At 36.7% G+C, this 16,620-nt stretch overlaps 1 protein-coding gene across 4 annotated transcripts in view; it reads left to right on the top strand.

The window, feature by feature from the left end:
• Nucleotides 1–8,328: 8,328 nt before the first annotated feature.
• LOC134748443 (uncharacterized) overlaps nucleotides 8,329–16,620 on the top strand; it is a 461,636-nt gene continuing 453,344 nt past the window's right edge. For 2 of the 4 annotated variants that reach the window (XM_063683232.1, XM_063683230.1), the window contains exon 1: nucleotides 8,329–8,539. In XM_063683232.1, coding sequence (XP_063539302.1) covers nucleotides 8,538–8,539 — 2 coding nt within the window. In that variant the 5' untranslated portion in view covers nucleotides 8,329–8,537. The remainder of the gene's footprint in view (nucleotides 8,540–16,620) is intronic. The other 2 variants (XM_063683231.1, XM_063683233.1) reach the window with 2 other exon arrangements.

Below are 16,620 nucleotides of genomic sequence, written 5' to 3'. Positions count from 1 at the left end.
TGTTACTGTTATACAATGTATTGTTCCGCTGATATTAAGGAAGGACTGCTTCATAAATCTGCATACACCAGTAGTCTGTATGTTAGATCGTTAAGTAGTTTTTTGACTAAATGTCTTAATTTCCTCCTAATAGTGTCATTTACAGGGACATTTACCTTACGCTTGTTGATTGGGAATGACAGAAAATCCTTGTCTTTACCTTCGTTAGGGTAAACATGAGAGGTAATCTGACAAAGGATCAACGAACTGACTGTAAGGTAGTCACGCGATAGCCGCTATCACTTCCATCGGGAAAACTTAGTTTTCGTACAAACCTACCTAATCGATCTTGCTCGAAGTTATTTTACAAACACAGGTACTAGATAAGCGTATAAGACTACGTTGACTATGTTGGGGTTGGACTATAAGGGTTTAATTCTTTTTCTATTTAGGTACGGAACCCTAATTGAGACGAAGAAGTCTGACTTTCATTCGTTTTATGAGGAAAGGGGACGATCGATTCTCCATACAAACGTAGTCCTCATTTTCCTCCCTGGACAATATGGAAAATATTTTTGTTTTATGTAGGTATTTTAGTCATAGCTATGCCCGACCGTTTATTTTTTTTCGTTTTTTAAATTAATTATTATAAAAGTTAGGATTGAAAAACAGGTTTCATACAAAATTTTAAATGCTCCTAACTCTTATAATAATTAAAGAGTCCAAAAAATCTAACGGTCGGGCATAGCTATGATTAAAATACATCAAATTGTGTAATTTTTTTTCAATAATGTTCATATCATATTGAAAATGACTACGTTTGTATGGAAAGGCGGTTTCGGGGCAGTCGTCCCCTTTCGTCTTAATTAAGGGCAAATGCCGCGAAAAGATTCACATGGAGACTAGACTGTATTAAATTTATTTGTAAAGGCATATTCCAAACATAATCTAAAAAAGCCAAAGTTGGCTCGATAGAAAAATCACGAAAACATGTCTCATTTTCATTTCTTTTCCGCTGTATATTGTTACCCTGCATACCGTAGCAATTTAATATTAGTACAAAATAGCTAGTGATATCGCCGAGGGATCTGACGAGCAAAATTTTTGTTTCCTAATTTCCTAGGTATAAGCCCACTCCTATCAATAATCATCATTCTATTTTCCAATAATGAAATAATATTTATATGAAATAGGTCAATGTTCGAGTGTCAAATGCCAAGACATTATTAAAACGTATTTACCGAAGCCTGTAATTATATTAGATTACGCCTGTGGAATCTGGCGTGCGACGCGACGCGTGACCAGCAAGCTGAATTCGTGACAACTACGCGTTAGCTTCCTTATTGATTCGCGTTAAGATGAAGAAGGTTCAGTCAGGTATATTAGGGGTTGAAAACGTTAACTTAAGTTCACTAAACCTACAAAAAATGAGATAGTTTGTTGTATTGTTAATTTGCCTTGATAGAAAATAATTGCGGTTAGTCCTGATCTGGCTTTTCCCCCTAAAAACCTATTTCATTATTACATAATATTTATTTTTGTATCCTAATGTTATATTTAATAATTGTATGGGTTAAGATGTTATCATTACTTACAAAATAATTAGGTAAAATACACACATAAAAAGCGCTCGGTTCAGTCGCAAATAAATCCCCACCGGTTCATAAATTTTTGCCCTTATGGGCATTATTAATGCCCCTGTGGCGCCTCCTCTGTGACTGACAGCGTCGTGCCACAAGATGTCAACAGATCTTGTGGCACGACGCTTCCACAATCGACTTCGACGCGCGACATTCACAATCGATATTTTTAGTTGAGATTAAGTGTCAGTAAACAAAATTCAAACATTGGATACTTTTGGCAATGTGAGACAAAGTATTTTTATAGTTAACAACGGTTAGAGAACGTAGTCGTTCTGTTATTTCGTGAAACGGAAATCTTGGTCGGATCGAAAATCGGAAACCCATGACACCGACCCCGGCCGGCCCGGCGACCAATTACTCAGTTATAATAAGGCCTAAAACGATTCGCTTGTATTCGATTCGTCAGCCTTTACGCTGAAAATTTGGTCTTGAATAGCGACGAGAACTTACCTGAATTATGGGCCGATTGTAATTTACCAATTCTAGATCTTTTCGTGATACGACCTAGCGACCTTGACGATCGCTCACGTTGATTAGTGCGCTCGAAATGCACCGAGACTTGCTCACACTTATAAAATGAAATGAAATGAAATGCGTTTATTTGCCATTATGTACAGATAAGATGGATGGTAGTCAATAGTATTATGTCCAGATAATGTCAATACCTTAATATAGTAGTAGGCATGCAAAATAACCTATTTACATTATATTACATTAATTACATATTTACATAACCAGTTACAATTATTGCAGCGCATGAACTGCACTGTTGGGTCGTCAAGGTCGCATCATAACAACATGAAAACTTAACAAATTTGTCGAGTCAGAATTGGCCTCTGGTAAGAGTACATACAACTTGAAGTCCTATGCAGGAAGCACCCATTGAATGATTGAACCCCTTAATATTTTTTATTTTATTTAATAATTTTAATCAGGCAACAAGGCCCATATTACGGCTACCTTACAGACTATATTATTACAATAACTTAAATAAATAAAACTACTACTTAAATAACTAACTTAGCCCAACAGCACTCCTGTTGTCCATGTGCATGGCATTCCATTTGTTTACTATTGGACAATCTAACCTGTCCAAAACAGTATTCAGAAGGCTGCTGGGGCTGTCCCTAACACGGCGCATCAGGGAGGCCACTCTCTTGCGCATTATGGCTTGGAAGCCGTCCACGCGAGCTTCGGCAAACATCCCCGACGCACTGCAAAATCGAGGCAACCCCAACAACATTCTGAAACCGTTATTATACTGAATGCGTAAAGCATTAAGGGATCTCTGCGTACACTTGACCCACAGGCTGCACGCATAAAAAGACTGACAAAATGCCCTAAAAAGAGTTATTTTGACACTCCCCGTATAACGTGCAAACCTGCGAGCCAACATGTTGCTTCTCACCGCTAATGCCCTACGCTCCCGCTCCACGTCAAGGTCATCAGAGAGGTCCTCAGTGACCCAGTGCCCCAGATACTTGAACTGAGTGACAGTTTTCAACTCAACTCCTCCAAGTTTTAGTGGTGGTATGTACATCGGCTTTTTTGTACCCGCCTTAAACAAGAGTAGCTCACTTTTCTTGGAGTTGTATCTGAGACCGTGGGCCTCCGCGTACCCTTCACAAATTCCGATCAGAATCTCGAGGGCCCCGATCGAAGGGCTCAGCAGAGCCATGTCGTCAGCGTAACTGATATTGTTCATTATTTTACCACCAACTGAGCACCCAATGCCGGCTCTGCTGAGCTCCTCGATCAGGTTGTTGACGTACAGATTGAAAAGCCGCGGAGACGTCAGACCACCCTGTCTCACGCCGCATTCCAACCTGTACTCCTTTGAGTATGATCCGGCCCATCTGACACTGTTGTTCTGGTTCTGGTACCAATATTTCATAAGGTAGACCATCTCTCTGGGTGCAGACGTCTCCCTCAAGAGCTTATCCCATAAGATATTGTACGAAACAAGGTCGAATGCCTTCGACAAGTCTAAAAAACACGCGTATATCGGCGTATTTCGCGTAGTATAGTATTGAACCGTGTGCTTGAGCCGCAAAATTGCCGTTTCCGTAGAGAGCCCTGGCCTAAAACCGAATTGCGCCTCGTTCAAGTGTATATGACGCGCAAATTGTAGATCAAGCAGACGGTCCAAAACCTTCGCCACTATGGTTGCCAACGAAATTGGCCGATAATTATTCTTGTCGGAGGCATCACCCGTCTTGTTTTTTGGTATCGGTACCACTATGGTCTTCATAAGCTCCTGAGGAAGGTAAATATGGCCAACACACAGGTTGAAAAACATCGCCAACACCCTAGGCAGATGCGCACCAGCGAAACGCAGGTGTTCAACACTGAGGCCGTCGTGACCAGGTGACTTTCCTCTACTCATGTCTCCAATCACTGTAGCAACTTGCTTGGCACTCACAAGTGTGTACGACGCACCCCCCACCACAGCCTCAGTGCTGGACGACTCTGATGGCATTACGCCCAATGGAGACTCCACCTTAAAATGCTCTTTAAAGAGCTCCGCTATACATTTAGGCTCACATTGCCCTTCCACACTTGCAGGCACGCAGGCCCCAGTTCCCAGCCTCTTTGTATGATTCCAGAAGCCCTTGAAGTCCTTAGTTGAGTGCCTAGTCGCTAAGATATCCATTTTTATTTGTTCTTCGTTATCCTGGCACCATTTCAACTTAGACTTAAAGAGCTTTCTGGTTTCACACATTTTGTCAAACACATTACCATTTCTAGGTCTTCCGTGTAATACCCATTCCTGAAAACTAAGTCGCGCCCGCCCGTGAGCCTCTTTTACATGTCTATTCCATCCTATTATTTTCCTACGCCCATGACGAGATTTTTTTGCATCATAGCTGATTTCAGCTGACCGGCTTAGGATTTTAATAATAGAATAGTACAGTCTATCAATGACTAATCTGTGCTTAGTATTGGTGCAAATCGCATCTGCACACTGCAAACACTCCGCTGGAAATTCAATACACCTTAGGTTCTCCTCACATTCCCTATGATAGGCGCTAATTTGAAAATCCATAACATAGTTCATCTTCACAGGGAACACTTCCGAGTTTCGACAACAATATAAGTCACTCGTACTCGTACATATGTAGATTGAGTCCGTACACAGTTACCGAATTTGGCACACGATTTAAAAATAATGTGATTATTCTCGTACGGTTTTTAGAGGTTAATACTTTTGTATCTCCATTTTTGATTTCACGGGCCTATAAATCCCGGTCGTTTGATAGGCTTGCGTGGGGATATAGATCCAACACGTAGAGCCCCTTTGGAGAGCTTTAGTGTCATCATGTAGAACGCCTGCTGGAACCCGTTCAACCCGTATTAAGGGGTAAATAATTAATTTTTCACCGCACCAGCTCGTACAACCTTTCTTTATTGTTTAAAAACTGATGAGAAAGTTGCATTTTATCTACAAAAGTGGCAAAGGAATTTGATGAAAAATTTGAGTTGTTTCCTGAAGTTGGATGGCCAAATTTGACTTTTAAGTTTTAAGTGATAATTTTGAATTACTATAAATATTTATTAGCGTTCATTCGAATTTGATTTGTAACGTATTACAGTTAGCATTTTTCTCGCGTTTGTGTGGTGAAAATTTTTGTGTTTCACTCGGTAGCAAAGTGTGTTCAACCCTCGCCTCGCCTTGAAACCCTCGAAACGCTCAAGATTCCACCTTTCTAACCATTCCCTACGATAGTGGTTCAATATTGGAATATTTCACCTGCCCCCCCCCTTGTAAAACACATAACTATTGCTTTTACATCATTCTAGCTTTCGCGCCTCATCACCTATAGTCAAGATACTGCATTACCTATTCAGGGTTGTGAACCTACTCAACTTCCGGTATCGGAGCGGTACAGAAACGATCTCTATGGCCGCATTGTCATGCCTCCTTAGTCTATAGTAATAAAGTAGATTTCTGATTTATGCGTTCAATGCGGTAAGCAGCACAATGCAGTCTACCCTCGTCCCAACGCTGGTTGTATTACTTTATTGATGACGGCATTGTATTGCCAAAAGCTGTATAGGTAATACATATACATACTCGTATGTACATTTAGTGAACTTTCAATTTGATTTCCGAATATCTAATAATTAAAATAGGTAGTTTTTAGGGTTCCGTATCCAAAGGGTAAAAACGGGACCCTATTACTAAGACCGCTGTCTGTCTGTCCGTCTGTCACCAGGTAAAGATACACTCATGAACCGTGATAGCTACAGAGTTGAAATTTTCACAGATGATGTATTTCTGTTGCCGCTATAACCACAAATACTAAAAACAGAATAAAATAAATATTTAAGTGGGGCTCCCATATAACAAACGTGATTTTTTTGCCGTTTTTTTGCGTAATGGTACGGAACAGTTCGTGCGCGAGTCCGACTCGCACTTAGCCGGTTTTTCTAGTCAGCGTAGGTCCCTGCCATTTTATCACTTGAAAAGTATTTATTTTATTTTTGATATCAATAAAGATATTTTAATGCCTATTTGTATGTACTGGACTAAGACATAGTCCATTAAGGCGTACGCGCCTGCCACGCTACGATCTCATTTTCCCGACTCACACATTACTATAATATATTTACCAGCATTGATTTCCGATAGCTCTATTGAATGGCAACCCTAAGCTAAGTGAGATTTCCACAGATAAGGCGACGATAGATTTTGTGATCGATGGGTAAGCAAATGCTTATCCATCATCAAATTAAAGGATTTCAGGTTACCGATGAAACGCCTTGAGATCTCGACCTATCTTAAAAATACGTTGACGAAAACGCTTACTCAGGCAATAAAAGCAGTAATGCGACACAAATTTGCCGCCTGAAAGGTTAAAGGTATTTGATATAGACAGAATTTCTGAATATTTATTTCATCCTTTATTAAATTTTAGTCGCAAACTTTATGAAGACGAAGTAATAAAATAAATATTTCGAGTCGACTTAAGGGAATGTAAATTTATGTGTAAATAAATGAGTACCCAAATGACTACAAGTTAAATAAATTATTCGCGAGAAGACAATAGACAATCAAGGCGTAGATTAAATTTTTTGGTGATTTTGATACAAGATCCTGTGCCGCTAGGTGCTAATAAATTAAAACTAACATAAGAAATATCACTACAAAATTTAATAACACAAAACCTTTATCTAAACTAAATTATGAGAACTATCTTACTACTTGAATAATCCACCCCGCATCATTCCCGACGCAAAGGTGCCCATCACGCTTGCTGCGCGTTGAACCGCGATACTGGGCCAGGAGCGACTGATCGAGGCCCCTATCCTGCAGACGACGACTCAGTTCCCAGACGAGGAACCAGAGAAGCAAGCTCTCCAGAGAAAGGAGGATGTATATACTCGTAAGTAGGTACATAGTTGGACAACCCCGAGTAGTACTTGTCCCTCTTTAGCGATGCCGCCTGTTCAGCGGCCGCGTCTGCCGAGCACACAGTGGGGCTAAGGTGTGTGGCGGCAAACGTACTCGCATGAACAATATACCCATTTACGAATATACCTAAATAAAAATAGCCTAACTAAATATTTAAAAAAATCCCCTCTATCGATTGTTATACAGTGTGGAAAAAAATTATGGGCCCTGGAGTAACCTTAAGTTAGCTAGAATGCAGTTTTGACTCTTTTAAAAAATTAATTAATGTTTCCTTTAAGTAAAATGAGCTAACTTAAGGTTTATAGCCACTTTCCCTCCAGGGCCCATTAATTTTTTCCTCCCTGCATATTGTTGTGTTGTAAATTCACTGTCTAGTACCTTCCTTCCTTTCCTTTTATAGTGAAATAATATAAATATTTGTGCTTACTGAGCACTGCTCAAGAAAGTAGATATTATAATTTTAATAAGCTTTTTGTCAAAAAATTCATTTTTGGACTGTACTTTTCCTTCAACAGGCAACTTATACTCATCGAGACAATTCTAACAAACCTGAACACAATTAGGTGGCGGTATTTTATCACAAGTCTACCTCCTGTGTATCAGATCAGCTCGCAAATACCATAATATTCCATCGTCACTCAATTTATGTAGGTACTCAGAGAACTCGATTTGACCCAAAAAGTACACGACACAAATATCTACGTCCTATATCTGACGATGATCCTAGAATTTTCAGTTTGCACGAAAAACACTAGTTCAGAAAATTGCTAAACTGTTTAGTTCATTATAATTATAAAGGTTCGTTAATAAAGTTATGAGTTAAAATAAACAATAGTACCTAGTTACGTTCTCTAATAAACACTTAGTGGTTATAAAATCAGTAAAATCACTACCTATATAAATATTATGGTGTAAATATATACCTACCTGCTTATAATAGGTAATTATGTTAGCTTATAGATGGCTAACTCGTTAACAAATAGGAAGGACCCTTTTAAATAGTGTCGAATATTGTAAAAGTTTAAATCACTAGACTTACAGTAGTTGTAGTCATTCAGTTTACCTATATAAACACTTTGAAACGATCCTGTTAGCGGATCCTATCATGAAACTGTATAACGCCTTAAATTATTGAATAACAACTCGACGGATAGCGGTATCGTTGATCGTTAAACCACAATCGCATCAAGTTATAAGTAATTTAATTTCGATGAAGGGAGATAATTCGCGCGTCAAGTGCGTCGAGGTGCAAGACCGTTAAGTGGTGGAAAAGGGATGGGATAGGCGATTTCGTTTTTTCCATTTTACGTACTTTGCGAACTGAACACTTCAGTACCCCGGCGTAGGTCGTAGGTGACGGTTGTCTCTGTGCCGGTCTATCTCGCGCTCGCGAGTGTATTCGTAATACGATGAGTGGTGTATTTTATTCGAAGTGTGATTTGTGAGTGTTAAAAGTGGTTCGTGTATCGGCTGGAGGTTAGCTGCTACACTGCGCTAAAATGTGAGTTTTATTTTAAACGAGGTATAAAATTGATTGATTTGCTAATGGTAGTGGTGGTACCTTAGTTATAGTTAGTCAGAAATTACCATTTATTATACAGGCTCATGGCATTAAGATCTAGGTGCCGTAAGTAAGTCTATATACATTTCTGAACGATAGACTATCAAAGATTGCATCTATTATGTCGTAAATTTTATTACTAAAATATAACATAGGTAGGCAATGACGCTTTTTATGTTAGGTTTATTAAACAATATTTTTACCTTAAAAAGCAATAATGAGTTCTTAGTTGTGAGATTATGCGTACAATGTAATATTACCTGCTTACTCGGCCAATAAGATGATTTTCTAGGAAATCTTCCATCTACGTCTTAACATAGCTCGGATGAATAGGTAAGTTTTATTTCTTCTGACTACCTACAGCAAGTGTCTGAACTACATATTCTCTTTGATATCACGTATAAATATGTATAGGTACCTACTCTTAAACTTCAGTAGATAGTTTTCATAACGTTTAACGTGAAGCAACAGACAAGTTTTGAATTGTAACGTGTGTATATAGTACAGGTAAAATAAGACCAAATATAGCCATTTGGCGGCAAAATATATACACCAATAAAAACTTGTTTATGACGTTTATCTTGGCACTAGAAATGAGGATCTGCCGAGTCCTATCAAAACTTAGGGGTCTGACCCCCTTTTCGGGGGATATGGCCAGGGGGTTCATTTTAAAATATGTACATTTTACAAACTAGGCGAGTGAGGTATAATTTTCGTGTAATTTTTTGCGCTGAATCGAATGAGACCATATTCATACTTATAGGGTCAATATTTTGCGAGATACGTATGGTTTTTGTTGCAAAAAAAAAAAGAAAAAAATATATTAATCATGTCAAAATCAGCAAAACCAATTGAAAAACTTATTTATTTATTTAATCTTTATTGTACAAAAGAAAATACAAACTGCTTTGCCCAAAGGTTGACTTGTAGAGAATGCCTTATAGCATTAAGTCCATCTTTTGTATGATTGTATTTTATTTTGTGCAATAAAGATTGAATAAATAAATAAATAAAAGTTTTCCAATTGTTTTTGCTGATTAAAACCTACTTTTGACTTGAAATTTTTTTTTTTTTTTTTTTTAACGAAAACCAGACATATCTCGCAAAATATTGACCCCATAAGTATGAATATGGTCTCATTCCATTCAGCGCAAAATTTTACACGAAAGTGACACCTAACGCCCAGTTTGTAAACTGTGCATTCTTAAAAATGAACCCCCTCGCCATATCCCCCGATAAGGGGATCAGACCCCTAAATTTTGATAGGACTCGGCAGATCCTCATTTCTAGTTCCAAGATAAAGATAAAAAACCAAGTTTCGTGGATGTACATATTTTGCCGCCAAAATATGCCATTTTTCCTGTACTAGTGATATACCAAAACTTTTTGATATTACGTAAAAGGAACCGTCTATTTTCGTTGGGTAATCTTTTGCTTATTACTTAGAAGGATTACTTATGAGTGGATAAATAAATAAATAAATTTAGGATTGTGTAGGGCTTAAAGAATAATATTAGAGATGGTACTTGAAACCCTCGAACTCAATGGTGCAAGCAAAATGTTTTTTAAATATAATATTTAATAATAATAAATTCAAAGCAGGACACATATATATGTAACAGATTTTATTCTACGACTTTGTCAGATTATTGATGTATATTTATATATCCATGCCAAATTGCAACTTTCTAACAATAACGATCAATGCCGCGGACGGACAGACGGACGGACATGGCGAAACTAGGTATTAGGGTTCCTACCCAAGAAGGTGTTTTTACGGTAGGGTAGGTTCCTACATGTAAATTAAAGGATCAATTTGCCGTGGACGGATAGACGGACGGACATGGCGAAACTATAAGGGTTCCTAGTGGACAACGGAACCCTAAAAACACCTCTTGGGTAAGGTACCTGTACATGTAAATTAAGGATCAATTTTTCTTCGCTCCAAAACTATAATGTGGGGTGTAGTTGGAAATAAACAGAATCAACTACTTACTGACGATTAAATCAGTCATTTGCGAATTTTATTATAATTGCTTCACTGGAAATAAAAGAATACTTCAAAACAAGTACCTTTGTACTACTAGGATACAACGTGGAAATTCCCGAGTGTATATAAACCTAAAAAATACTTAGATACTTACTTATTGCCAAACTTACGCTCTATGGAAGGTAATTCGTATGAATTTGCGTGAATGCATTTGTGACGTTTAATTTGTAGTACAAGTAAAAGCCTGATAACGGGGTGCAAGCATTGCTGCAAAACCGGTGTAATTTTATCCGTCGCGTGACTCGCGCAAACCTGCCGGCCGGAATCATCGACTTTATTGTGTCAAAGTTTGTCACACGCGCTATATTCAGAGATAAATACTCGTATTGTATACCTATACCAATACTAGCTTCTGTCCGCAACTTCGTTTGCGTGGGATATGATGATAATTATAAAAATGATTATTAGTAGGGATATGTATTAATAATCCATTTATTACGTTCGCATATACCTAGTCGTGAGTTCGTCATAAGGTACGTGCTTTCGTTTTGATATATTCTTCAAATGAACATTAAATTTACTTAATGAAAACTTTATTTGTAAATCTCAAAGTAAAATATTTTGGGGTAGGTAGTGCTTTTCTTCAACGTCAACTAGTCAAATTAGTTTTTTTTACGAAATGTTAAAAAGATCCGTTAGTATTAAGTTGATGTGAATGCCTTTGACATACATCGGTCTTAATATTGCAGTGAGCAAACTGTGGAGTGTTTCTGTTGTTGAACAATGTTTTTTTAACAATTAAAGTAATTTACTAGACTTAGTCTAGTGAAACTAACCGTGAATCATTCAAAACTCTTAAAGTAATTTACTCTGATCCCCTATTGAGATACGGTGTTGATTTAAATAGGAGTAGGTACAAAATTGGAAAAAAATACGATAATTCGAGATACTTATGTATATTTATTACTACAGATTTATATGCTATTATTTAAGTTAAGGGAATATTTAAGCATTATTATAGTAGGTAAAGGTAGGTCGGCTCCCTAACATAAGTATCCACTTTTCTATGCAATTAGTATGGCAACTTGAGTACTTAAGTTGGGGCACCGACCGTACTACGTTAACTAAGAAATAACATCATAACAGGCTGTGATGATTTATTGCTGAGTTATATGACCGTCTGCGGTCTCCGACATTAGACTAGCTTGAATATTGCAATGTCTATCTAGAAAAGAAGAAACATACGTTTGAGACGTATTCAGTGTCATCTTAAGAAAATTAAATTCGCTAACTAAGTAACGTACACGCATGCAAAGACAAATACTAAAAGAAACGAAGGGATCCCTATAATTAAACTGTGAACAGTGTGAACTAAAGATTGCGAGTGTCCCCGCCAGCAGCAGTGGGCGCGTAATAAGGAGTTATGAAAACCAGTATATGTATATTTTCGGTCAGTTATTCCGTATTCCCAGACACAATAATAAAATAAATAAATATTCGTTTATTTTAGGCCTGGGGCCCATAAAAATGTTGTTAGTAACAATGCCTTAGTCTATATTAGTATATACAACAAGTAATAACAATTAAATCCTTATTGATTAAAAGAAAATTCAAATAAATAATACAAAAATTAATATTTACAAAAAAATAAATAAAAAAAACAGGACTAGGTATACAATATTTTTGCCAAACTGAAGAAAGTTTGTTGGCGAATAGTGCGCTCTCAATATTATATGTACTTTCTTGTTATAACTACATATGTACAGAGTACCTACAGAACAAGTACCTCTAGGTATATACTTAAGTTTAAGACTAAATTTCTTAACAATAAGTAGCAATTAATTGTTTTTAGGGTTCCGTACCTCAAAAGGAAAAAACGGAACTCTTATAGGATCACTCGTGCGTCTGTCTGTCTGTCTGTCCGTCTGTCACAGCCTATTTTCTCCGAAATTACTCGACCAATTAAGTTGAAATTTGGTATACATATGTAAGTTTGTGACCCAAAGACGGAGATATAACGTAAACAAATGAATTTTAAAAATAGGGGCTACTTTTGGGGGGCATAAAGTTTTTCAAACTATATCGTGTTACATATCAAATGAAAGAGCTTATTATGAGAATCTCAAATGTATTTTTTTATAATTTTAGGATAAATAATTTAGAAGTTATTTAAGAAAATAGGCAAAAAATGACAATTCCCCCCCTTTATCTCCGAAACTACTGGGTCTAAAATTTTGAAAAAAATACACAAAATAGATCTTTACCTATAAATTACAGGAAAACCTATTAGAAATGTGCAGTCAAGCGTGAGTCGGACTTAATTACTTAGTTTTTGATCCGATCCCTACGGGTTTTTAAAGACATTTCACACACGTTTCACATAAAAATACATTGTTTAAATTGTGTAATGTACGGAACCCTTGGAACGCGAGTCCGACTCGCACTCGGCCGGTTTTTTAATACTTTATAGCTATCGTGTGTACTTACTTAATCTCACTATGTACACATAATACACATATTCAGTGTCGTTTGGTTATATGTGTAGTTTGGTTATATTCAGTTTGATTTATTATATTATTTTCTTTGCACCACCTATTGTATATTCTAATTTTATTGTCTCCGCTACCTAAAGGTTGTCTGGAAGAGATTGCTCTTGAGCGATAAGACCGCCTGTTGTTACATCTATCCAATTGTCTTGATTTGTTTCTGTACTTTGTAAACTGTGTGAGGTGTACAATAAAGAGTATTGTATTGTATGTTAATATCACAATGTGATACTTGTTTAGTTAGACGTAATTTCGCTTTGTGATGTATTCGAAAACATCTTCTGGGGTCCATAGTATAGTACCCAACTAGCCTTACCCTCTACCACTCTACCACGAGCACCAATTACCCGCCCGACCCGATTGATTGTTACGGTAATGATAACGGTTCATTCAAAATATATTAACGAGATACAATTACCTACACCGGTAACGATTCCTGATTTTAATTTGTAATTTGCACGTGTTATAATAGGTATAAAAACGTACTATGCTTGATGCTTGCGATGCCAACGAGGACCTACTCTATTGTTGGCATTCAATACGTCAAATACAGCATCAACAAGTGACGGTCCTGTTGTTATAGTGATTGGAAAACCAAATTAATTCCCGATAATTCACGATTATCCCCAACCAGGATACCAGACACCAGACCTATAGCAGTTTGCCGAGTTAATTTACATTGGGGCATAACCCATGTAGAACACAAGTTCCCATTTCGGCCGCCATTCATCTTGTTTATCCCTATTGCTGCACAATGAATGGCGAGCATTACACTGCAGTTGTATCAGAAGCGTGCATACGAACCTTGAATGCGCAATATCGTATCACTCAATTTACTTATTTACAGTAATAAAATATTTTCTTGACTTGCCGGTAGTACAATGCTTGTTTTTCATTAGAGTTATAATGTTATATTAGAAGAGTGACGGCAATGTAGGTTGGGTTATTATTTTGAGTCTACTAATCGAGATGGTAGTAGGTATTTTGATGGCGTTCTATTATTATGAGCAAGGTCTTGTTTATGTATGTAACGACGTCTCATTAATTTGCATTCTAAAAGTTAATGCAGTTAAATAAAAAACCGGCCAAGTGCGAGTCGGACTCGCGTTCCAAGGGTTCCGTACATTACACAATTTAAACAACTTATTTTTTATGTGAGATGTCTTTAAAAAACCCGTAGGGGTCGGATCAAAAACTAAGTAATTAAGTCCGACTCACGCTTGACTATACAATTCTAATAGGTTTTCCTGTGATCTATAGGTAAAGAACTATTTTGTGTATTTTTTTCAAAATTTTAGACCCTGTAGTTTCGGAGATAAAGGGAATGGTAATTTTTTGTATATTTTCTTGAATAAATTCTAAACTGTTTATCCTAAAATTATAAAGAAAATATATTAAAGTTTATACTATATGTAATACGATATAGTTTGAAATACTTTATTTTTTAATTATCTCATTTACCCCCAAAAGTAGTCCCCATGTTTAAATTTTATTTGTTTACGTTACATGTCCATCTTTGGGTCACAAACTTACATATGTATACCAAATTTCAACATAATTGGTTCAGTAGTTTCGGAGAAAATAGACTGTGACAGACAGACGGACAGACAGACAGACAGACGCACGAGTGATCCTATAAAGGGTTCCGTTTTTTTTCCTTTTGAGGTACGGAACCCTAAAAAGGACCTTTTTACAACGTTCTTCTCGCGTTTGTCATTCGCGAGTACCTAGCGATACTTTTTATAACGTCAAGTAGTGGATTTATCAGTACCACTACTTGACACTAGATGTTACGAGTGTCGCGACTGACGAAAAGTGTAATGCTCAACAATTTACAACTAATATTACAAGCAGAAGGAGTTGAAAATAGAGTTCCGGTTAATCCGGCTATAATATTAGCGGAAAATTGTTGAGCATTAGACTTTTCGTTCGTCGCGACATCTATTGTCAAGTAGCAGTACTGACAAATCCGCTACTTGACGCTAGATGTCGACTACGCAAATAATTTGCGTTTTGGTAAGAAAACTTATGTATGGAGTGAGCACTATGCTTATTTATTTCTCTATGTTACAATTCAGACGAAGTTTGAAAAGGAAAATTTAACTGAATTTTATGTGCATGACTGTTAACCTGTATGAGTATTTGAATAAGTAGGTAGGCATTAATTATATTATCAAATACTCTTTATTCTGCATTGCCATGGCACATTACTTTAAAAAACACTGTTCTCGCCCTCTTGCGACTGTCTGTAAGCACTTAAGCAGTCAAATTGAGATTGATACAGTATTGCTTTTGTTCTAATCAAAGAGAAGTTCTGATAAAATCGACCTGTCTTAACTGTCATTTTAGTTTAGTTTGCGTATCTGCCGCATGGCGCTAGTTATAATCTTAGGCATATGTACGGCCAAGCTGAGTTCGGCCGGATATAACAGCTACGTGGTGACAGAGTTTATTGTAATATGTATTTTTAACACATCTCTGTCTCTGTCTTTTGTATGTTATATTATATATTAATTTTGTTGTTTTTCTTGTTACCTATCGTGATTGTTTCACCGGATGGTCTCACCGGAAGATCAGTGCTGGAAGTCGCCAGCAACATGCTGAGGTGTGACCATTTCGTGGCACTTTTTCTTTTTATTTATATTTCTCTGTTTTGTATAATTTTCTATTTGTGTGTGCTAACGAATAAATTATTTCTATTATATTCTATTCTATTCTATTTATATTTAAGTTTAACTTACGTATATGCAAATGATATACTAGATCGTTTACATTCGTTGCTGGAATTAAAATATAATATGTTAATGAGTTATATTTATAAATAGGTAGTAGGTATATTTCTAGAAACTATTTAGGTAAGTGTCGCAAGATTAATTTAGTGAAAAGGAATCTTATTTAAAATTAAAATTAATTCATTGCTCTTCACTCCTTACCTGATAAATCATGTATGTATTAAGACACAAACATAAACAAACTAACGGTGGAGCTGTAAGTATATATAGCAGTGGAAGGAGCATTTATAACTAATTTAGCTAATATAATTTATAATACTATGATTCATTAAATTTAAAGCTACTTTGTATATAGGTTTGTTTGAACTTTAATATCTAAGTAAATATCTACTTACCCTATAAATAAGCCGATTTCAGTATCTTTGGGCTATTTGCACGAAATCTTTATCCGGAATCTTCATCTTCGGAAAATTAGGACCTTTTAAGAGACAACCTACCCTATAGCAAAACTTTTTCAATTTGTGCCGCGACATTTTCTGCGGCTCGAGTTGTGAAATGAATGATGGAATAAAGAAGTTTTGGCGTTACTTAATTATTTTTGTGGCAAGTTTAATAACCCACAAACGATTTGTCTAGGTAATTAATCTCCAACGTTGATTATGGTGAGCTCTTCATTCTTCTTCAAAGTATGATTTAATGAATGGTCATTCGCTGCCCTCAACCAACGGTTTCCCGCGACTTTAACCAGATTCT

This window comes from Cydia strobilella, chromosome 16, assembly GCF_947568885.1.
Source record: "Cydia strobilella chromosome 16, ilCydStro3.1, whole genome shotgun sequence".
In the NCBI taxonomy this organism is placed as follows: Eukaryota; Metazoa; Arthropoda; class Insecta; order Lepidoptera; family Tortricidae; genus Cydia; species Cydia strobilella.
The sequence above is the reverse complement of the archived record's forward strand: the minus strand, read 5'-3'. Positions and strand labels throughout refer to the sequence as shown.